We start from the raw sequence: 25,564 nt of genomic DNA on the forward strand, positions 1-25,564 counted from the left end.
TTATTAAAAAAAATATTAAAAAACAACCAAATTAGAAACCTTCGTGGTCTCATGCACAACAACTTTGCTAAAGATCATCATTATGATAAAATCAGTAGTTTGATTCTATAAAGGACGTACAGACCAACAATGATATATATGTGTGTATATTTAAATGAACATAACAACAGAACCTTAATGATACAATAAATACATCTCATTCGTTGGACACCACGTCAGTACCTCGAACAAAGCGAAAATTGTTAATTCCCTGTACGCTGTCATGACACTTGTATGAGTAATTTATTATCGTAATATTTATAAGGAAAACTTCAATTGTATCTTTGTATTTTATATTTTGATTTTACTTAATAAGTTAGGCTTCAATTTATAATGGTTTGTTTTTAATAATTATATGAGATCATTTCCTCGATTCAATATTACTGAATTTTGTTTTGAAAGAACCATAACTGTTTTTTTTTTAATTGACAAATGCTGTTTACTCGTTGACATTCAAAAGTTACAACGGGTTGATTTGGCAGAGAATAGATGGCGCTTTATTTAAACTAGAAGTTTCCAGACTATTTCATATACTTACGCTAGTAAAGTTCCTCTATGCTTATACATAACTTTCAAAATTTACTTCGTTACGGTGGAGACCCTGCTGCTACAACTCTATTATTTTCCCTATACGATAAAATGTGAAAATTTTAAAGTAGCAGTAGTTGGGCTTTTTAAAATATGATCTGCTTACATTGACAGGTGAAGTCAATCTAACATTTTAGTTCTTAAATATCGGAAGCGGGTAAATATTTGTAAATTCCCGCTTACTAACTGTAAATCCATATTAATTGTCACGCCAACGTATAACCCTGTCGTAGTCGGCTTACCCATGCCGCGTATCGGCTCGTATTGTCACCAGTCGAGAACCTTTTAGCTTCGACGGCCAACAGTTGCACCAGTAATGCCACTAGAGACCGTATATTATTTTGTCAGTATGATGTAAGTTTCTCCGTGCCCTTACGCATAAGCCTGTTCTGCATAACCTAAACTTTGTAAATCATTACCATCATCAAGTAAGCCGGTAAACACCCACTGCACGGCATAGGCGCCCTCAAAGATCGCCCGATGACCGATCTTGTGCTGCCCACATCCAATGACTTTCCGCAACCTTAACTATATTTGAATTGAGTTTGTATGTGATGGAAGGATTTGCGTATGTGAGGATAGATCTAATGACAAATTTATGAAGTATCATATTGTCCGTAAGTGACATTTTACTGTGGTTATTGCGTATTGGGCAAAGGCGGCCGTCTTTCTTGGCCGATTGACGCCTATGACGTGAGCTCCAAAATGAAGTTTGTTATCCAGGATACTTAGATGTCTTATTTAAAATGTTTAAGGAGAAAGTGCTTGTGTTTGGAAAAAAGCTTAGTTGTACTTTTGGTAAGATTGACCTTGCAGCTGCCACTTGAACCTTTATATTTAGTAAACCACTTGCCAAATCGCAAGTTTCGACTGATGCCAAAATTATTGTTTTGTTTAGAGACAATGCACTTCGAGCAATGGCCAAAGTGCAACATCACTATAACTACATTTTAATTAATTCCCGAAGATAAATAAACAATCATGTATTTTAATGAAATACAAGCATTCTGCAATAGCACTCCGCATGGAACATTCATGCGGTTTACTTCATTTTTTTTATTTCAATTAGGATTAGATCGCTAAGAAAGATTTCTTATGCATATAGCCGTCTGGCATACGGGAGTCATACAGAGACCATTACGATAAAATTTATCGCTTTGGCCACCCCGTGAAAAATAGCTAACGTACATTGTATAAATACTTACCTAAAAATCGTTTCTAATATTTTATGAAATGTCTGAAATAATATTTAATTTTACTATCATTACAAACGAGTAACAAATAAGGTACAATTATGGGACACTGATAAATAAAGCCGTTATTTACATAACAATTTACATTTTTTTTCCTAAAAAATCCAGGAAAAAATTAAAAATAATTGCGTATTGTTTGAAATAGTGCCATCTATTATGGAACGGTATATAACAAAGTTCATATTATGAAAAGACCTATGAGCCCACAAACTTTTAATGATTAGCTTAAAGTCAAACTAATATTATATATTATTTCAAACACCTAGTTCAAATTGAATTAAAATTTGCAATTTTAATCTACGAACCAATTAATATGCAAATATTGTTAATGCCAGTCATAGACTATAATAATGTATGTCGATTGGCGCACCCTCTACACGAAAATAATCGTTAACAATTTAAAAATTTCAGTTTGTTGTGAATGTCAAACGTTTAACGCTCAACCGTTGAAAGGGATGTAAACAATTTGCTAATAGGCGAATATTATAAAGTCGAACCTAAATAATAGTAACCATATCGTTGTAATAATAAACTTTTCACCAAAGTTATGTTAAACATATAACATATTAGATAAGTGTGTGATTTTATAACTATGGATCCATTCACGCAGGTAAGTCATATACATTTAAATAACGACTTGAAATTCCAATGGGTTATAGGTAATTATTGATTATAATTTTATTTGTACAGCGTATGTTAGAAAGGGCACGAGCGAGACAAGAAAAGATTGATCAAAAACTTGTAAATTCTGGACAGACGCCGAAAAGGAAACCTTTGGCTGAAAACGTTGGGATTGTAAAACCGCAATCATCTCCTATTAAATCGCCGGTTAAGGTGTCTAAAGAAACAGTATTATCACCGAAAAAACCTGTTAGAGAGTCTTTAAAGGCCGATACGCAGAGAAAGAGCATACAGAAGTCTGACCAAATCGTCGCTTCCCCACAGAAGCGTAATGATGTAGTTGTTACAAAAAAGGAGTTCAAAAGTCCTGGCAGGAGGAGCTTGAACAGACGCAACTCCGACGTCACTGTAGAAATCAACATTACCCACTTAAACGATATCCAAATTGAGGTTCAAGTTGAGGAAAGAGACGTCCCTATCAGCATCGTCTATGATCCTGAACTTGAAAAGGGCAGCAATGTGGTTATTAAAGAAATTGAAGGTTAGTAAGAAAATCGTTATTTACAAGTATGTAGTATATCATCATTATCATTTTAGCCTTTGATATCCACTGCTTGAGATAGGCCTCCTTTAGATTTTCAATAAGATTAGTAGGAAGTAGCCAGTGTACAGTGTCTTCTGTCAATCATAACAAGGTTCTGTCCACTTCGAAGATGAACATACTTTGCTGCGCTTATCATCTATGATTTCCACTTCAGAACCTAAAGGCCTTAGTAGCCAGTTGTTCTGCTTATTATGTGGTCTGCTTCTCGGTCCGCTGGCCTATGTAATCACATTTAAGTGGTTATTTCAGATTGTTTAGAGATCCTCTCATTCTCTAAAACTACCAATTTATAACTTTTACATCAATTCTTTTATCATAATTTATTGATATTTTCACTTAATCAAAAGTGTAACTGAAACATGTAGGATCTAATAAAAAAAATTAAATTTATTTTAAGCATCAAAATAGATCATTAATAGTGGTGTAAGTATTGTAACAAATTGCAAAAAATGTTATCCATTATTTGTTTACAATCACATTGACTTCACATAATTAACATTTAAGACACCAGTTTTAACTATATATCATTGATTAAATTCTGCAAGTCCTTTAGTATTAATACCTAAATTGGGTTTGATGTTGCAAAGCATTGAAGGTATCAAGCATAAACTTCTATTAAATAACTCTAGGGCTCGGAAGACAGCCTCAGCTCAGATCATTACATCATTCATTTCATGTGATTGGGGGAGTTTTCATTCTCTAAGGTTGCTCATGTGGGCACTTTTATATCTGTACATTTCTTAAGCTCTCACACTTAAGCAATTTTAAATTGCAAACTAATTGTATTATATGAGTAATTTAGTATTTATTTTTTAAAATAAAGCTATTTAGAGTTGTGGAATAGATTTGATATATCACATAAGATGCTTGCTATGTGTAATGGTTATTTTAAAAAAAGTATTATAAAAATTTACTCTTTATCTCAGATTAAAATCTGTAATTATCATGTAGAAATATAAATATTAGCTACTGTACTATTGACACTTTTTCTACAGAATAGATTCATTTATAAGATAACTTCATAAGAATGAATTGAGTAGTAAAACCCACAATCTAAATGATCTATTGTTGTTAATGATTTCTACAAACAATTTTGCAAATATCATAAATTGATGAGGATCTCTAATTCACATCCCAGAGGTCATTAACCAGAAACCACTGTTAATGATTGAACATTTTGTATTGTTTTCCTCTAAACATATCCCTATTTTGTATTACTCACTCAACTTGGCCATATTCCAAGGAAGCATTAGCAAACAATGTTTACATTTGTTTTGTAAATATTAAGTGGTTAAATTATTATCATAATAATGTCTTTTGCAGTTAAATTTGTGGTCTTGTGATTATTACACCTCTTTCAGTGTTATATGAGTTTTTTGTTTTATTTGAAATATGCCAGTAGTAACTACAGGTAATTATAAAAGTGATTGTAGCCAATAATTTGTATACCAAAATAATACTCTGAATAAAAAAATAATTCTCTGATGATGTGTCATAAAAGGCCTTTGGATTACTTAATCCAAATTCATGTAATTAATATATATACCTTACCCCTTATATTAATGTGTTGAGTGGAAATTTTTTAGTTGTTGTGGTTGTAAGTGTCAATAGCTTAGAGGAGTTCACCATGTGTTTAGCTTTTAATATAGAGACATTATATGAGTCATGCACCACTCAGAAAAGGTGACAAAAAATGACAATAGTAGAATAAGTTAAGTTCAAAAACCTTCTAGATATGTGACCAAACTTTTTGGGGCAGAATTTTAGTCCATCCTTGGTCTGGAAATATCCTTGACCTCACTTGTGTTAATGTTACATTTCAAATAGATTAACCCATGTATAAATTTAACTGTATTAAATTTGTTTTACAGATGACACCTCCAAAGCCATAGTGGAGAAGGAAACAAATGACAAGACTGATAGTAAAAATGACCGCCCAGCTCTGCGCCATAACATCAAATCACGTCTGGATAGATTAGGAAACCTGTATTCAGGTAGGTGATCTTTATTGTCATAAGTGTTATATTATCTTTGTAATTACCCACAAGCAACATTTATACATCTTAAATCTAATATTAAAAACAAAATTTATCACTTTAGGTGTAGATATTAAAACTACTAGATGCACTTATTTGCTGTTTTTGTCACGCAAACAAAGAAATCAGATTGAAACAAAAAAGTTTATGAATGTCAGTTTTCATTGCAAGAATAAATATTAGAGGGACTGGAAAGTAATGTCGCTTTCTTAAGTTAAATTCACATGACTACATTTTTAACAAGTTTTTATGTCTAATCAACAATATATTCGCCTTGGTTATCAACAACCTTTTGCGGTCTAGTATAAAAATTTTCAATGCTGGAGTGGTAAAAATCAATTGGTTTTTCTGTAAAATATATTGACAAAAACGACATTACTCGTACTTTTTGGTCCCACTAGTATAAATAAATTAAGATGAAAAAGATGTCAATGGATGATTTTATAAAAAAATAATTAGAACTAAGTAATTTCTAACTGCATTACATGCAATCCTTTTTTGCTGTGACTACCTAAATTCAATGCTGATATGTGATAAAACTACCAGCACATACATGCATGTAGTTCCAAAGGCAATTTGATTCAAAAACTGTTTTATCATTTTAAAATGTTTGTGATAAAATTATCAGTTTTGTTTCCTTACTACAGTCCCACATATATTTTAATTTACTTATGAATGTCACATTTTACAATAGATTTTTTTAAAATTAAATTTAATGTTATTTCAAAGTGATGAAACTGGATTCAACAATCAGCACCCACCAGGCTTAGTCTCCAGCACAGTGGACACTCCTGTTTCTAATCATTTAACAACAGTGACTGCAACATACAAATCTTTATCTAAAGTTAAAAGAGCAGTACAAATGTTTAATCAACAATATATTATGTAATTATTAATATTCCAGACCAAAGAACAGAAAATAATGTGTTTTTGTTTTTACATTGTTTTCAGATACACCAAACCTATCATCACCAATACATCGTACAGAGTTGGAGTTTAATTCTGCAACACCCCCTACAGCCTCACAGCCTGCTAAGGAAACGAAACCGGTGAATGAAGGAAAGAAGAAATTCGGCAGACTTGCAGCTCTGGCTGATCAGATCAACAACTGGGAAGATGACCTTTCACACCATGTAAGTTTTTTTTTAATAAAATAAATAGTCAACATGTCATTTTAAAATCTTTATGGTATAAACAAGACAGTAGCTTTGTGGTTATAGACTGAAACCTTTGATTGCTGTTCTGCAGGTTCAATCCCCAAGATAAACTATATGTAAACTATATTACATTACAACTGCTTATACGAGGGTCAAACTGAAAGTTCTTAGAAAATCAAAAACTAAGCATTCTAGCAAGTTATTAGTTTTATTATAACTTTTCAAAATAGCGTCCATTTACATCAATACATCGCTGCATTCGATGGAACCATTGAGAAAAGCACCTTGCCCACTCGGCCTTAGGGGTCTCTTCGACGGCGTTTTGAAACGCAGCCACTGCTTCTTCGACGTCCATAAAATGTTATCCTCGAAGTTTTTCTTTTATTTTCGGGAATAAATAAAAATCGCAGGGTGCGAGGTCGGGGCTATACGGCGGGTGACCCAGTAATTCCACGTCTGAGGTCGCCAAATAGTCGATCGTTTGCCTGGCGGTGTGCGACGAGGCATTGTCGTGATAAAGGAGGATCCTGCTGCGAGGTCGTTTCTCTCGAACTTTTTCCAAGACAAGTGGCAAACAGTTGTTAGTGTACCACTCTGCATTAACCGTTTTCTGATCCTCTAAGACAACTGTCGCGTAATGACCTGTCTTTCCGAAGAACGAGGCCACCATCTTTTTTCCAACACTTCGACCTCTCTTCACTTTAGTTGGCAACTCTTCGGAAGGAAACACCCACTGAGCAGACTGTCTTTTGGTTTCCGGATCATAACAGTAAATCCAGCTTTCGTCACCCGTTAGTATGTCGAACACAGCATTTGAGTCACCTCCGTTAAATTTTTGGATCATTTCTCGGCACCAATCAACACGGCGGAGTTTTTGAGCCTCGGTCAAATTATGCGGTATCCAGCGGGCATAAAGCTTCCTGACCGCTAAATGTTCATGGAGGATTTTGTGCACTTGACTCATACCTATGCCTAGACTTGTCCGAATCTGCTGATAGGTCACTCTTTTGTCAGTCTCTATCATACGCCGCACAACACTGATATTGTCTTCAGTCGTCGCTGTAGAAGGCCGTCCCTCACGCAAATCATCGGTGAGATTAGTTCGACCACGTTTGAATTCATTAAACCAGTTGTAAACTGTGGCACGAGATGGAGCTTCATCGTGAAAAGCCAATCGAAGTCTATCATAACTTTCTTGTTGACTTATATGACATCGAAAGTCATAAAAAATCATTGCACGAAAATTTTCCCGGCTTAAATTCATTCTGACGTGCACAGACAATTTTCAATTTGCCGCCAAATCGTAAAACAAATGACAAATGAATGAAATGTATACTCAATATTATTGGTAAAGAGTTCTATTTTCAAAATTTAAACTTATTTTTTTAATATAATGCTTTTAAGTTGCCAGTTCTAAAAACTTTCAGTTTGGCCCTCGTATACATACAGCAACCATTGTTAAGGATGGCATGGCATGACATATGATAATATCAAATATTTGGAAGATATATGACATCTGTCCATGGAAATAGGGCCTTTGTAATTGATAAAGGTCTTGTGCTGTCCTTAAAACATTCCTGAAAAAAACATTTCAAACTTTTACCCATATAGTGTTAACAATGACCTAAAATTCACCAAATGTGCATGCATGGCTTTTTTTACATATTTCAACAATTTAAAGCTTTTATGCATAACTGCATTATAATTCAAGTTGTTAAGAATTTGACAATATCTACTTTCAATAAAAGAAATTATCATCATATGGAACTCAAAATAGTGTTACAAAAAAGACTGAAAGTCCTTTACCTAGGCAACTAATAAGTTCGAATGTGTTCCACTTAAGTTATTTAATTATCATAAAAAGCTTACTTGTAAAATAATTTTATGATATAATTTCAGAATGCAGAAACTAAGAAGAATCAACCTCAGCCGAGAAAGCTTAAAGATGATAAACTTGAGTCTTCTACACTTGATGTCTCTATACACTCCTTGAAAGACATAAATAAAGTGTTACAGACAGCAAGTACTACTAAGGTTAGTATTTTGTGATTTATGAGTATATAACCATAAGCGTTTGTATATTAATTTAATTAATTTATGACATGTATTGATTTTGAAAATATTTCATTTAGTTTAACAAAAACATTATATCACCTATTATTACAAATATCATGTCACTTTTACCGTTAATATATTTTAATTTAGGATTGTACAATTAGTGTTATAGGATAGCCAGATTTTGATTATTTAGAAGTATTTAAATTTAAAAGAAGTTATGAAGGTGGACTTTAGTGAAATCTTCATCATAACATTAGCCAATTGAAACTCATTACAAGGCATAGACCTCCCGAACTATTGCCACAATGACAGGTTTTGCACTGCCTGCATCCTGCATGCAGTGACTTTCTGCAACCTTAACTAAGTTTTAAGACCACCTAGTAGGGGTTCTAAATTAAATACTTATAAATAAATTAATAAAAGTGGCTATTCTCTGAATATTTTTTTGACCAGAGTCTCTTTTTCAAGCTGTAGTTCTATAGTAAGCAAATATATAAACTTTAATTTTGAATTTTCCTCCAAAATATCTGATCTCTAGCTGTCTGTGAGCTTGTTTAGCAAATGATTAGTGTGGTTTTTTATTACTAAAATTATTTAACCACATAATATGATCTCTGACCTCATCTAAAGATGAGAGCCTTTCCCTTTTAAAACATAAATATATGTCTCAAATGAAACTAATATTTTTTGTGAATAAAATTATGTAGTCTAGAAACTAAAATTCGGTATTAGGGCAGATAGTGGGTAGTACCAAAAATAATTCACGAATTTTTAAGAATGGGTAATTATGGATATAATAATAATTTTAAGCATGGTAAGAGAAAAATGCTATTATCTTATAAAATCGAGCCATTGCAGTATAAATTTTTGTCCGCCGCTTACAGGAGATTCACTTATGCTAATATGAGATGTTTAACCATAATAGAAAGAACATCACAATATGCTTAAAATTATTTACTTTTTTATGTCAGTAAATTTGTAAATACATATCAAATCTTTTAGGAAACTACTATATTATATATACAAATACAGGTTAATTAAAATTATTTATGACTAGCTGTACCCTGTCCGTTTCGCGAACTTATGAACATCCTCATCAACCTCTTGCGGGTAGAATTTCGTAACATCTGTTCTCAGCTGACTTGTACTTGTGGAAGAGAATATTCCTTCCAAATATTTTTCTGAGACTAACAGTCCCATCAGTGTAGGCAGTACGTTTGTGGGAATCTCTTTTATTTTATTTATTTATTTTTCTACATATATTATTTAAAGAAATGCATTTACAAAATCGACAAACTAAACTTACTTTTTTGGCGAAAATAGACATTCTAATCAACTATTATTATTAAAACTAAGATAAATTTATATATTAAAATACCTTGGGGTCACATAGTTACATTATAAGTAGAATTTTTATTACTAATATTATATTTTTTATATATTTATAATATTATATTATATTTTTTACTTATATGTATTTATTATATTTTGTGTAATATCTCTTGGGTTTGTTCTTCAGAGATCTATCAGAGTCTATTTAGCGTCATGTAGTTGATATGTATGTATTTTTTAAGGTTTACATATTGGAATTAAGGATTGGTTTTATTTTATTTTTAGACTACAAAGCCTTTCAACCCCCACACGTTCACGAAGCCGACGAACGAGTGTCAGCGGCTAGAGAAACAAATTGTTGCCGAACTGGTAAGTCTTAGACATGTAAGATTGATAATAATACATTTCATTTTGCAGGAATTTTAATTATTAATATTTTATTTTATTGCAACGAGACCTTTCGCTTGTAAATCAATGTGTATTTTTTTTGTTAAAAATAAGTGGTTCATGGAAGATTTGGATGAGTTAAATATTTGTTGATGATTTTAAATTTGAACTAGTTCATTGAATAAGGTAAGTAATGTCCATTTTTTTTAATTAATACTTATTTTCTTTATGTTGCTTTTTATTATTTAATTCTGTTTCTTTTTAAGGTGAATAAATTTTAATGCACCCTCTGTTTTTAACTAACTCTATCGTTTTCCTATGATTGGTATGATGGTGGTGGGCAAGTAATTTATTTTTTGTTTTAACTATCTCGACCACGCGGCCCGGATTTTTATCATGGCGAAGTTGCATCTATTGAAACAATAACATAAACGTCGGTTTTTCTTTCAGAATTGCATAAGATTAATATTTTGTTTGATTGTGTAACGAAAATATTCAACGCGTTTTTTAAGCGGAGAGGTCTGACAAATCAAGGGGTTCAGTTATATCCCATCAAGTTAATACATCTGATTTTTCATTTTAATTAAAAGCCTCTGTAAGAAATAGGTTGGATACATTCTTTATTAAGTTAGATTGGAACCCGTTGTTCTTGTTGTGGATAGCATTCACATAAGAAAAAATATCAATTGAATATATACCTTAATTATAACGCGTCTAATTGTATTAAAATACAGTAATAATATAAAACGTTTAAACTGTGAAATATGTTACTTATATCTTTAAAATATACCTTATACGAAAGACAAGTGATCAAGCGCCTTTATTCGATATTTTCCTCGCAATTATTTTCGATTTATTTAAATAAGTTGTTTTTATTTTAAGTGGGTAATAACTAACTAAAATAAAAAAAATAAATTAGTGTTGACGAATTTTAAATAAATGAAAATTAATCTATTTATAAAATGTAATTATAAATGTTAGGTTTCAATAGAATTTTAGTAAATCAGGTATAATTTTTACTTAAGGTCTGTGTTAGTAATAGATTACTATTTTACACTATGTTCCCGTCAAAGTTAACATTAAATCGCACAATATTCATTGCTATTATAATATAATTCTAAATCATTTGTACGTAAACCTGTCAATGTTTATGCACTACTTGTATAAATCTATGCAAATTACGATCGTACTACAAATCGTGAACGGAACTCCTTCCGTATTTGTCAAAGTACGCGCGAAATTATTTGCGTGTCGCCATTGATATGTCACAGACTGTTAAAAGACAGTAGGTCAGCTAACGACATTAATGTCTATCGCTCTATTGTGTTTTAAATTTTATGCGGTTATTTTGAATGTAGTGCGATGAGAAATAAAAATTAAAAAATATTAAAAGGTATATAGGGTAAGGTAAGGTATATAGGCCTTTAAGAATATAATCAGAAAAAATCGTAGGTTATTTATCTAAAGTTAATGTGCTCGCTTATTTATAACGGGAAACACTTTAATATCAAATATGTTATGGATTTTTTAAATAAGAACACTTGTTAAAATTTTTAAGATTGATGTATCTCGTTTCGTTCTGCCCCTTCAAACCCTCGCGGGTTCAATATCAATTTGGAACGCGTGAACTTTTAAAAGCGTGAAATCATAGGGAACTATTAGGAATCTTTTAAATAAAATCTATGCTTTTACAACACCGGAAAAGACCTCAATTGGCGTCCACAATTAACTCAACTACTGCCCTTCCGATTTATTTATCGCAATTGCTAATACAAGCTATATTAGAAATTGTAACTTAAACGAAAATAGTATATATAAGGAACACACTTAAAAGTATAAGGAAGCTATAAAAAAGATAATTGAAATCAGTAATGTCGTGAATGTCGTCAAGATACGGAGTGGCGACCACGAGATGGTAAACGTGTTGTGCGTAGGGTTCTCTTTAGTTGTACTGACAGCTAAGGTCGCGTGAAGTCGCCGGACGCGGGTAGTTCTAGACAGGTCATTGTAGGGATTTTTAGGAGGCCTATGCCCAGCATTGTTCGTCTATTGGCTGATATGCTAATAAAGCAATTTAGTTATATTGAAACAATTTACATAGATGAAAATCTGCAATGAAAAATAAAAAATTTAAATGCGTCTCCATACCCGGCTTTGTTCGTTAATCATGCGTTGAGGCACGCGTCGACAAGTTGACGCATCGTGCCTGGAATACGTTGCCATTACTACTGAACCATTACTTGTGATTAGCATAATCGATCCATAGACAATGTTGTTTATATTGATTTATTCCTTATTATGTTTGTATAACGATTAAATATGTTATTATACCTCTTAAACTATAATAAATAAAAATCCAGATAGGTGTATATTTTTGTTATCGTGGTGTCAGCCCATAGATGCCAGGTCACATACATCAAGTCGGTTTTACGTTATAAATGTTATTAAAAAAATCAGCAGGTACGAAAATATATTTAGAACCATTCATACATTTTAATTATTTGGGGTTGTACAATTAGTAATATGGGTTAACCAGATTTAGTTGGTTATTTGGTAGTATTTGCTTAAAAGCAATTATGATGAAGGCTGACTAATGAAATCATCATCATATTCACCAAAAATAGGCGCTCATTTTAAGGCATAGACCTCTACTAAAGATTGCCATAATGACGGGTCATGCGCTGCCCGCATCCTGCGATACGTTGACTATTCCACCTGGCGCTATTATTATACTGCCACTTTTATCTCAAAAGAACTCTCTATATCTGAGAAACTAGAAAAAGCTTTTTAATTTTCCTTTTTTTTATCTTAAGGGAATATATATATTAACAAAAACGTATTTTTAATGTTTGCCTTGTCTAAAGATATAGGTCTCCGAACGTCTGATGCCAGTGGTGACTTACGATAGTGAAACGCGGTCTCTCACTTTAGGTCTCATTGGCAGGCTCACAATAGCTAACAGGCCATAGCCCTCTGGCTGTGAATTAAATTTCTCTTCGATATTGATTCAGGCATGTCATTGGCTAACAAAAGTGACCGATCTAGCCAAACGGATTGGCAAGTTATATATATAAATATTTCATGATTAAAGCAATACAGGTTTAGTAAATAAGAAAGGATAATAAAATAAAATAGCTATAATTGTATAAAAATAAAATTAGAAATAAGAGTTATAACAAACAATAAAATTGAAAATTTGACCTAAAACTGTGATAATGAAACAAACTGTGGTCTAGGAAAGAAGATGAAGGAAGGTAGGTGATGCACGGGAGATGATTAGAATGTGAAGAAAGGTAGAGATTGTGAAGGACAGAAGAGAGTAACATAAGAAGTTGTGAAGGATGAAAGAAGAAAGTTAGATAAGAGAGTAAAGTGAAAAAATTGTTACCCGAGTTGTTACGTCCTTGCTCCACACATGGCAGGGGAAACAAGAGTTCCCAAAGGTTACAAAAGGGGGGGGGGGGAGCATAAAATATGTAATCTACTATGGTCTGCTGATCGGTGCCAAATTCCACCTGTCTAGGTGTCCCGTAGGCCTTTACGCTAGTGCGTGTTAAACCTATCACTTTGCGGCACAAAAGTATCTTTACTAACAATTCTAAAGTAAAAATCTCCAGGATAAATTTTGAAGTGTCAAGTGTAAAAGCGTACGGGTGATTTCTCAAGTATGAAATAATTATCAGGTCACCAAACCGGATTTCGGTTAGTCCTTTCTCCTGCTTGCAAACTAGTTTCAAACGGAGTCAATGTCGCAAAGGCAGCTTATGTGTATATGTAAAGTCCACACATGGGCAAATACACACGTATTTAATATATGCGAGGAAACATGATTTATTTTGTATATGAACAGTGTAAAAAGAATACTAAAATTATTAATTTTATTGGCTTAAGGCAAATGACGTTTTAAAGTAACTGTAAAATATAACGGTTTACTATACTTTTAAATTGCTTTCCGCCCCGCAACCTTTAAATTGATATATTTAAATAATATACATTAGCTTTTCTTACTGGAAATTTACGCTTTGGAACCGGTCATCGTGGCGATATTTGGAGAAGGCTTACGGCTTGTAATTTGCGTCCATCGGTTGAAAATTCGAAGAAATAAGCTAATGTTGTTTTATGCGACAACAATCGTACTAATTAAATCTAATTACGAGTTCAATTCATACCAAATCACGCTACCCTATGTTTTGAAATGATATAATAAAAGAAAAAAAGTGACAGTCGGCGTTGCAAATCAGAAAGTTCTTGAGTGGCGGCCAAGAGCCGGTAGACGCGCCGTGGGTAGTGCCTTCCACGAGGTGATCCAACGACATAGTTACATTAGCTGAAAAAGTTGTACAGTTCAGAGTGTAAAGCTATTTCATTCATTCATTCATGTCAGCCGACTAACGCCCACTGCAAGGCATGGACCTCCGCTAAAGATGACTCCCGTCTAATTTATTTTTTTATTAGTCGTATTTTTTTAAGTTTAGACAGAGCTTAAGAAAGTTTTTATTAAATATTATTTCATGATGTTATTTATATAATTACATTAACTCTATGAACCCATGCGTATATAAAGCCTCAAGAAATTCACTTACAGACCCCCAAACCTGTCTCTTTTATTTAGGTATTTCATTAGTTCGACTCCACTTAACTGTAACATGTTACGTGTAATTTTAAAAACCAGAGAAACTGGATCTGGGACATGTAGAGTTCGTTGGCTTTTTATATAATCGTGATTATAAAAGTATCAAAAGATTTTTGGCTCTGACATATAGCTTATATTATTAACCAACTTACAAAGAAACCAATAAATTTTTGAGCACATTTTCAAACTCTACATTCACCGGATAGAGTTAACGTGGTGCTTCTTGCTACAATTTTATGAGTGAAAGGGACAAGATTGTACAGGGCGTTGATAGTAGTAAAGATGTTTAACCTTTAATAGCCTGATTTTAGAAAGTGATTTTTTTTTAATATTACAGTGTTTGCTTGGGGGTCTAGATGAAGGGAAAAATAGATTTTTTTTTTAATTTCGTTGGAAAGAATATTATACAACAGTAAAATTCTTACAGCCAAACTATAAAAAAAAAAAACTAATAGTAATGTGAACATTCGGTTTAAAAGATTTGTATGAAAATTAAAACTAGGCTATTAAGGGATAAAGATGCGTTTATACATGACTACTTCCCAAAAAAAAAGTGCAATTAACAAAACATAAATATTTATATTTGAATAATCCGAATTTTTACTATTGTGTGTTTCTTAATAAACTTAAAATAATAAAATTTTCCAACACATTTTCCTTGTAATGTCTATGACAATATTTTTTAACCCTATGACCTACAACATTTTACTAGAACGTCATGATTGTAGGTTACAGAAATAAGTCAACGGCAACAGTCAATTTAAATGTAATATGTTTTGTCTTTATGTAAACGCATCCTTACCTTGTTGTCTATTTTCAGGCACTAACTCTGTGCGGCAAATATACTAATAGGTTAGTAAATATTTTAACCTGCGTTCTAGTGGTACGTAGAACATAAAAATTGACACTGATATTTAGCAGTAAGGATGGCCGAAAAAATTTATATAATGATGTACTGTAATAATTCGATACATAACATTTGTTAAAATTTAATTGGGTACTTTAAATTCAATACGCGTTGATATGTACTACAGGCACGACATACAAAGGTTCGCCCTTCACGTATAACAAAGTGAAGGTACGCAGTTAAATATAAGGTTAATCTGTTTAATCAGGCTTAACGTCGCCGTTGCGTAACTAAACTCGGCTAAGTATAGGCGTTTCGAGGAATAATACTTTCTTGCATATTGTCGACAATCAAGTGTGAGCCGTCACAGAATTAATCACCTCAGAATCTGCGAAGCGTTTCTATATCAAAAGCACGCGTTTAAGAACATATGATTTCAGCTGATAGATGTACAGGACAAGGCATAGTTCTCAAAAAATCGCTGCCTAGTAGGGAGTAGGGGCCACACACCGTGTTAACGGGCTTTTTGTATTTTGTTTATAAATTACTGTAAATGATGATTATACTAGAGTATACCTTTCCTCGTGCAATAAGAAAATAATATTTAATTTTGCTTTATCGCTTACTTAGTATTTATTCCCGAATAGACCATCATTTTAAATTTGATGGTAATGCTGTCGTAACGTCATTTCAACGTCATTTCGGACGTAGGGCGGCAATTCCTAAAGGAAGACCTCCCACATATTCAATAAGACCGATTGGAGGCGGCCTTAACAAGATCGTCTGTCTAATTTATTGGTGACTTTTCTGCACTTGGATTTCCTCTGATATTTATTCTAGAACTTTAAGGCTCCAGCGGCCGCTGCTACTTGCTAATCCGCTCTGTTAGCTTGGTTCCTTTCATTCGTCTACGGATCTCTGCATTCCTGTTTTGACCTCGTAAAGAAATCCTGTGCATGGCCATCCTCTTTGAGAGTAGAACCTTTCATAAAACGAATGAATTAGCCAACGAGAACCAAAGGTGCTTACAATTGCCAATGAGTTCCTTGTATGCAAGACCACAATCATCAGACGAAAATATAAAAATCTCAACCACGACACATTAAAGTTGGACACGTTTTATTTTAGACCATTATGTGGGTCATTTTAAACCTCATTTATTTCCGCGACGTTTTGTGTAGCCGTAACAATGGAGTGGGATCGTGGTCTTATTGTGATCTGTCGTCCTGTTGTCAGATAGAATTTGGAACAATTTATTCATTACAATGTTTTTTGTTCCAGTTCCATCACATGTAAAAGTTGTTATTGTTGACAAAGAGAATAAATGTTGGAAGGTTTTAAGGAAAAGTAAAGATATAATACTAAATTTGAATGTGTAGGCTAATCAAGAGTGAATTTAACAAGTTAGTTAATCTTACGCAAATGTACTCTGGTTCGTAGAGTTGGACTCGCAATCGAGTGCATTCAGGTACAGGCCTGCTATTCTTAACGCCCCTAGCGACACCGACATCTCTTTTTTTAACCAGGCGTGTGCAACCTTTTTGAACAACGGGTCAATTTAAAAAAAAATTGGCGGGTCGCGCATAAAGAAACGCACGTTATTTACAAAACTATTTATAATTAACATTAGAATTAAGAAAAATATGAAAAGTTAGGTACTGTTTTTTGGATACAAGCTGGTTAATGTAAGTAGGATTTGAAGGGGTGGTTACACTTATGCAGCTTTCTAATCGTGCATCCCTCAGTCTTGATCTATGATAATTCAATGAAATTTCATTTCTTATTGTGAAATTTTTATTAACTGTTTCAGTTTTGTATGTACTACCATTTTATTTTAATTAGTTTTATCACAATGTATTGATGAGAGAAAGTCTATAAAATAAATTAAATTTTTGAAATATTTGACAGGTTGCGTAAGCATGTTTAAAGGGCCCGTGGGCCGCGTGTTGCTCATCCCTGCTTTAAACAATACACTGCCATTTGTTAAATTTAAAAATACCACGCGTCCTACAAATGTCAATTTATATTACATGTATGTTACCTCGCGTATCTCTTATTCACTTGTTGTTTTTCTAAGTAAGTTATTATCATTTAATCTTGGCTCTTCGAATTTTGTACATTGGGAATTTAAATTTATTTCTTTATTTTGTTTCGTATTTCGTACTAGATTAATTTTGTAATGTCCTAGAAAATTTAAATTAGAGCCCAGACTGTACAGCAATACACATTAATATATTCCGTAGAAATAATGTTTTACAAAACTAGAAGACTCGTAAGCAGTCTTAAAGAAATTATGTTGATGTCTAATATCAGTTTTGTATCAATGTAGAATATATTATCTTGAGGTAGATCTGAAGTACAAACATAAGACTTAAGTGTTTTGAGACTTCCCAGTAAGATACTTCCTTTGAAAAGAAAAAAATACACTGCTATACACTTTGATGTGTTTAAAATAATGACGCAGCATAAATAATATTTATTTTTCATAAGCTCCTTTTCCTTATCTTTTTTGCAACTAAAACTAGTCGTTCTATTGATTTTGCAATACATATATGTTATAAATCGAGGGCTGACGTTTTCTCGGAAAACATAAAAATCGCTTCGTCGCAGTTCTTCAAAGCGGTTTACGATCCGTTCGGAACTTTTGCCCTGTAAGTTGATCCCCGTTTAGCTGTCGTTTGTTGTGGGTGGCCGGGACAATGTGGTCCGGAGTGGTTTTCGTGAATTCGTGACCCAAAGCTATGTCGTTAAATCGAAGACGGAACGACTTCGCTCGCTCAGGTACAATGCCTTGTGCCTTCGCATACCCTTTGTTTCCGGGTCTGCGGAGACCGCTCCACGATTAACTTTTCTACAGGCTTTTGTTTGTCAAATTTACCGTAGTTTACGATCGGTTTGTAATATTCGTAATAAAAAGCTTAACCATTTTTTTATTTGTTTTTATTGTATTAACTTAACTTAACTTTTTCGTTATTTAAATGCGTGCAAAAATTACGGTTATTTTGCAATAACCGTAACTTAGGTTTTAACGATGCAAAGCTTAACAACAAATTCAAAATTCAAAACTTTAATCATTGAGCAGTAGTATATTTTAATATTCTTCACGCGTAATGGACACTTGTCAGTTGTGCTAAAACAAGAAAGAAACTACCAACAAGACATTATAGTACGTCGTCGACATTATTACTTTTCATTTGAACTGAATGATGTAAAGTTTAGCTGAAATGTCTCTCTACTCCTAGTCACCACTCTTTTCAATCAAGCGACAGGTCTAAGTCTATGGGCATGTCTACTGCTAAAAAAAATTGTTGTAATTTTTACAATTTCACCTATTAAAATAAAAATAAAATTAATTCAAGAACTATAATTACACCATTATAGTTAGTTCTAATTTCATATGGTAATAAATATTACATTGTTTGAAAATAAAACAACAATACAATCATAAATTTAATGTATCTATTTTATGCATCATAACATGTAAATAAAATTAAAAATAACCGGTCCTCATCACGAAATATTTTATATTTTAGTTCGCTATTAAAAGTGCCATGGAAAGATTTTAATGAAAGCCTATAATTAGTAGTCACGTAGAGATTAATAGGGGTTATTATGAAAGTTATAGCAATCCATACAGTTTCTAAGACTTGACTTTTACAATAGGATCTCAGATAATGTTCCAAAAGCTTCCATTGCAAGGTTTATAAAAATATTAAAGGATGTGTATGTGGATGGGTTGTTACTACACCGAAAATGACTTCATAGTAAATAGCAAAATGATGTGTTCGCCTTCATGCTGTATTATTTAAGAAATACGAAAGTGTGAAAATGAAACATAGCCCTCTTCTAAGTTTATTTGACGAGTCGTCATTAAGAGTTGTAAATTCGTAAGTTGAATAAAGAATTCTTAAATTTGAATTCGTTTTTTTAAATAAAGAACTGTAACAGTCAAGCAACTCGGGTAATAAACATCATTGAGTAACACAGTTGATTGATTATGGTGACACTGATAACCGGACGGCTCCAATGTGTCGTACGTGGGCTTTACGGCCGCGTGTCTCCGATAGATCGAACCTTTGTTGCGTAGATAACTTCGCAATGCACCCATTCTATTGCTTCTTTAATACTATACGCATTCAAATGTCACGTCCAACTCCGGCTATGGTTATTAACCAAAGTAACGAATACTATCTAAATTTTATATCTTAAACTCCTTACGGATTTAATAAGTATCAACGTAATTGAATTTAATTTCAAGTTTTACAATAGATACTTGATGTTTCTTTTGCAAGAGATCGGCTAGCCAATATGAGCAACAATACTTCGCCGTTGTTATATGTATGACAGTTATAAGTTGCGGCAGTAGAGTAGACCTTCTCTAAGTGCCAGCTTTACATAATAATGATCAGTCAATAGCAACCGACCAAATCATGATTCGGCTATGCTTGAGTCGAAAAGGTAAAGGCGTGACAGCCCAAGCGACCTTACGAAGCTAGGCCCCAAGCGAGCTGAACTGGACTCTCAACCTCAGATGATATTTTTTCCCATAGGTACATGACAGTCATTATCGTTCTGCAAGTGTAGCCTCTTACCATACTCGGCGGATAGTAGAGTTAGAATAAGGTTAGCTCTATAGATATAAAATCTCACCACCTAGACCTTATGAGAACTTGTTGTGGTTCCTATTCGAATAAACACTATGTGAGACAGTCCAGGCCAAGGCTTCCGAGGGAGCCTTCGAGCTTAGCTACTTAAGACAATGTTTAGGCAAAGTGCCATTTGCATCCACCTGCCTCCTTAAACACGCGGAACCTGTAATTGCTAAAAAGGCAACAGTGACCTTCCCTGACGAAAAAACGAGCATTAAAAATATGTATAATGACCATTCATTAAAATTTCACAGAAACTTTTTATCCAATGCCCCAAAGTTTACCTTTTTATCTTGACCGTATTGGTTTGGAAATTTCGATACCATATATTTTACGAGGTGAACGACTTGTTTTTGTATTCTCTTCAAAAAAGAAACTTCTTTTAGCATTCTATCTCATACCTTTGATTACTTTTAAATCGTTAATGAAAATTTATTTATATACTCGTATAATGCAGTGAGATCGGTTTGCTAGTTGGTTATCATTACATAGAAACCAAGCTTATGTATAGTTATATATTTATGTTATTAATACTATATATGCAATGTTATTAATACTCGAGAGTGACGACCACGTGCCGGTAGACACGGCGTGAGTCCCCCAATAGGTTGCCAACCGATGACATAGTTAAGACCGCGGGAAATCGCTGAATGCAGCAGCGCATGACCGATCATCGTGGCGATCTTCGGAGTAGGTCTGTGCCTTTTGGGCGTCTAGCGGCTGATGATGATAATGACGAAAGACCTTTCTAAGCTTTGTTCAGAAACATTTACAGATCTCTTGTATATGTCTATTCCGTTAATTACCAAATAAATCAATAGTCAAAGGTTACAGCACGCAGTAAATGTTTTGATAATACCGCAGACAATAAACAGCCGTGGATGCCGCACGCGGCGGCGCCCTATTTCTCAAACAAGGAAGCAAGTCCGATGATGCAAAGCGGAAATCGGGCTCGCTCGCCATTTGTATTTTTCGTTACGAAATATTTTGTCAGAAGAATTCAGTGACGTAAATATAAAGGTGTGTTTACATGTAGCGGTTTTGTAAAATCTTTGCTAAATGTTGGAAAGAAAAAGTTAGTTAAAACCAATTTTCTGGTTAGTTTTCTGATGTATTGTGCGTTTCTAAAACGCATATTACAATCCTTCTTGGTTAAAATATATTTATTATTGTACACCAGAAGCCAGATGCCTTAAAATTGTACAAAATTGAAAAAGTGTTATAATTAAAATCTGTGATGCCACTGCTTATTTAAGAATAGTGCAACATTCACGATATTTTCATAAACACCAGCAAAATCAGTTAAGGTTTGAAAAATCAGTTCTTTGGCAGCAGCTTGTGGATATAAAAACCATAAAAGCCATTATTATTTTATATCAGCGAAATTTACACTTCAACTTATATTATGGATATCACGTATGTTTCGGGAACGCAACTGCGCAGGATTCGAACATCGAACAAGAAATGATAACTAAAAGTTTAAACACATAAATTCTTACATTTTTATTAAGATGAGATCTGTGTTACACCCCACTCCTTCGTCTAGTAACAAAAAAATACCTGAGACCAGAGCGCACCGGTACTGTAGCGCGCAAAAACTTGGTTCAACAAACTCAAACGCGACCACATTTAGAATACGCGCAATTACTGTCAACGTCTATTTGTGGAGATGTCTACTCAAATCGACTCGGTTATAAGATGTCGTGATTCTGTGGTAATGATGATGCAATAGGATGCAATCCTCTGTTCACTGCGTTTGTGTGTTCCGTACACTACTATATTTTATGAAGTAATCCAGTCCTGAAATTGTGGCTTAGTTCCAAAATGCCTGTACATTTTTTTAATTTTTTTTATTAAAATGGTGCAAATGAGCATTATAACAATTATTTTAATGCACCAGCTTATTTAACGTGTAAAGTACATTCACAATTTTTAATTATATACAATAACAAATAAGGAATAAAAGTAGATTAAGATCATATAATCATATAAACATATATATTCACATACAATATACATACATAAACAAAAATAAAATCATTAATTAATTCAATAATGAACCCTCTGATATTAAAGCATATCTTCAAAATATAGACTATTTTAATAGAAGTTTTAAATATACGTAAACTGGGACGAACTAATGGTCAGAAATAGACAACATAAGAAAACAAACTTAGTCCAACCAATGACACCGCAGAGATTTTTAGTTATGATTGTATTTCAAAACGTCTACACTATTTAGAATTAGCATAATAATTCACGACATTCATCATCTTCATCATATCAGCAGACAGAGGCCCACTGCAAGGGATAGACCTCCCTCAAAGATCACGGTGATGACTGGTTTTGGACTCCCCGCATCCGGCGATTTCCTGCGACCTTTACTATGTCGTTTGGCCACCTAGTGAAGGGTTTACCCAGGCCGCGTCTACCTGTGAAGACAAGACACTAACCAAATCACAATACACTAATTTAAGATAATATAAAAATATTTAAATTTTGTATAGTAATTATCGCATTTCCCCTGTCGAACATTTTAGTGATGATCATTATTCCAGCCGTAGATCCATTATTGTACATAGGCCAAAATAACTAAACTAACAAAACAGCAATATAACTTTTTTTCTAACTTTTCACAGCATAGATCTCTCTCCTTTCATTACAACATGAAATTGATGTCATTAAACTTGTAAACTTTATTACTAATCATGTTCAGTTCGTCAGCCACCTTAGCCTAAACCATGTTATAAAAATAAGTATTTAAGATCACTTCTGTATGATATGGTTGGAATACCAAAACAGGCCCGATTTGATAGAAATTTTAGTCAAACAGTTCTTTTAAATTGACAACCCTCTATTTAAAGCTGCGAGGGTTGCACTCTGGTCTAATGAGATACGCAATTTTAGAGCTATCAATTATAAAGTTTTATTATCATTTTAAAAATGCTTCACACTGTAAGATTTTTTTTACAATATTTTGTTCGGTAAACTTTTTATATATATGATATTTAAAGTATAAGAAAGAATAAATATTACAGGGAAGGGTATCGTAAAATTTTACATAGTTGCCCACAGAAGAGTTATTAACTTTATAGAGCCTAGTGACAGGTATAGAGAAATATCTTCATACCTAGTGCCAACCTTTTATCGAAGTTTTTTCATAAGAAAATAAATAAAAATTTAATAATATTATGTTTATATGTGGGAGAAAAATAGTTATCGGGCAACATTAAGATAGAAGTATGTAAGGATTGACATTGACAGGGCACTCTTAGATTTGCGATGTACGACGAATGAGTGTTTCTGTTTAATTAAAGTTCTTGGTTTAAATCAATTGTTTTCACTGCTACATTCACACATATATACAAAGTTAGCACATATATATCGATTTGCTTATCCCAACTAACTTCATCGGTAGAATTTGCTTCCTACCTACAATATAATAGCTATGAAACAATTTAGGGAACCCCGGCGTTTACCGAGCGAAACACCAGACATGCCTATTGTCTCAGTGTCAATGACCATCAGCACTGGGGAATGTCTATCTTAATTTCGTAGGGCTCCGAAATTTAAGTGGCAACAATTATTTCAATAATCCATTACTAGGGACAACACGTCCTTACTTATAACTTGCCAAGTTCTATCCTACGTTTTCATAATGTCATCGAAGTCTTAAAGAGATAATCTGCTTTAATACGTCATATTAACATTAAATTCGTATATTTTTTTAATTTTTTTTTAATTAAGTTTGGATACGTCAAACCCTTTGGGACTATATTCGTCATTACAACTTTTAAAAATCATTATGGAGACAAGACGCTAATCTGCAAAATGGTTAGGCGGCTTCCGACTTAGGATCCGACAAAATAGATTGCGTAGTGCTAACATCGTATCTAAATATATGACGAAGCCCTATTTCCCTCGGTCACGCCATTACGGAGTCGAGTTGTCTATCTCTAACAATTTAAAAGATTCGTCAGGAAAAAAAAATAATGCTCAAAAACTTGACAAGTTCCAGAATTTCTTCTGACGGTACAAAGTCTGTCAGAACTAGTAGTAGGCGAAAGTTTAAAAAGAACTTAGTGTTTAGTTCTTAATATCTAAATACCATAATTAGCTATAGCAGTACATGCGTTCGTAAAAATTTAAACTACTGATTAATTCTGATTGAATATCATTTAATTTACAAATATTACCTTAGATGTTGTGATGGAATTTTTATTGTAATTATATGCAAAATATTTATTCATAACGTATACAGAAGGTTTTCAAAATCGGCTAGCTTTTAAGTGAAATATGTAAAACAAAAAACACAAAATTGTAGCTGTAATAAGTGACGTCATACTATTTTACTAAATTCATTATTTTTTTTTAATATACATCCATAAAATTTAAGTTTTAAGTTTTATTAACAGTTTATAGCAATTAATCAAAGCTCGCTCGATCCATCGTGAACTTGAACCCGGATCTCGGGGTATAACCAGTCCTGTTGCGAAGAATCTAGTTTCAAATATATAATATAACTATTGAATGAAAAGCTTTGCTATGTTAAATCTCATGTAGATTTAGTTCAAGGAAACTTCTCGATATTCTTTACTTATGTTTGAGATACTATTTCATATTCAACCGAAAAAGTTAATTTTACAAAATTTATGAAAAAATATAAAATTTTCTAATTTGTATATTAAATAAGATACCACCTAAAATTTCATTGTTTCTCGTCTTTCCTCTCTCGTTGTCTCAATGCTTTACACTTTCCGCGACTCCCTCTGTAATTATTACTTCTCAAAAGCTAGTAGCTAGCCCTTTACATGGAAAGTTTTTTTTTTATAATAACCGAATTAAGATAAATAAAAAATATATTTAATGTCCGATACAAAAAGTCTCGATTAACTATAAACAGTATTGAACTCCGTCCACCCGTGCCACTTGTGCCGTGCTCTTGTGTACTTATAATTGTTTATACTGGTAAGGCGATCCGTAGATTTATTAGCCAAAGGCTTATGAAATAACTTATCACGCTGCAAGTTAAGTTAAATTGCGGTTGCATCCTCTATCCATCACTGGATTGAAGGCATATCCAAATATTTATTAAATTGAAAATAAAAGACGCTAATAAAACTTGTGGCAATGGTAGCTCAGCGATAAAGGGCTAAGACTTGAGATCGTAGAACGCGGGTTCCAATCCCGGGACACAAAATGTGAATTATATAAGAATATAATTCACACTTTGTCCATTAATCATATAGGACTTCCTCTGCAGCTGCGTCTTCTGTGTACCACAATATCACACTGCTTTCGCACACCTGCCTGCCGAAAGTGGTGATTTTGGTAAATCTGCCATGGATATCAATGGGAGA

The 25,564-nt window shown here is 33.2% G+C and overlaps 1 protein-coding gene across 1 annotated transcript in view; it reads left to right on the top strand.

Annotated features, from left to right (window-relative positions):
• Positions 1–2,340: 2,340 nt before the first annotated feature.
• LOC137925625 (anillin-like) overlaps positions 2,341–25,564 on the top strand; it is a 71,939-nt gene continuing 48,715 nt past the window's right edge. The window contains exons 1-6 of the mRNA XM_068769097.1: positions 2,341–2,490; positions 2,571–3,042; positions 4,977–5,099; positions 6,093–6,274; positions 8,198–8,332; positions 9,974–10,057. Of these exons, the coding sequence (XP_068625198.1) occupies positions 2,473–2,490; positions 2,571–3,042; positions 4,977–5,099; positions 6,093–6,274; positions 8,198–8,332; positions 9,974–10,057 (1,014 nt within the window). The 5' untranslated portion in view covers positions 2,341–2,472. The remainder of the gene's footprint in view (positions 2,491–2,570; positions 3,043–4,976; positions 5,100–6,092; positions 6,275–8,197; positions 8,333–9,973; positions 10,058–25,564) is intronic.

Source organism: Battus philenor, unplaced genomic scaffold (genome assembly GCF_028537555.1).
Source record: "Battus philenor isolate CCGP_79_NKW_IND1 unplaced genomic scaffold, ilBatPhil1.0.hap1 SCAF_27, whole genome shotgun sequence".
Taxonomy (NCBI): Eukaryota; Metazoa; Arthropoda; class Insecta; order Lepidoptera; family Papilionidae; genus Battus; species Battus philenor.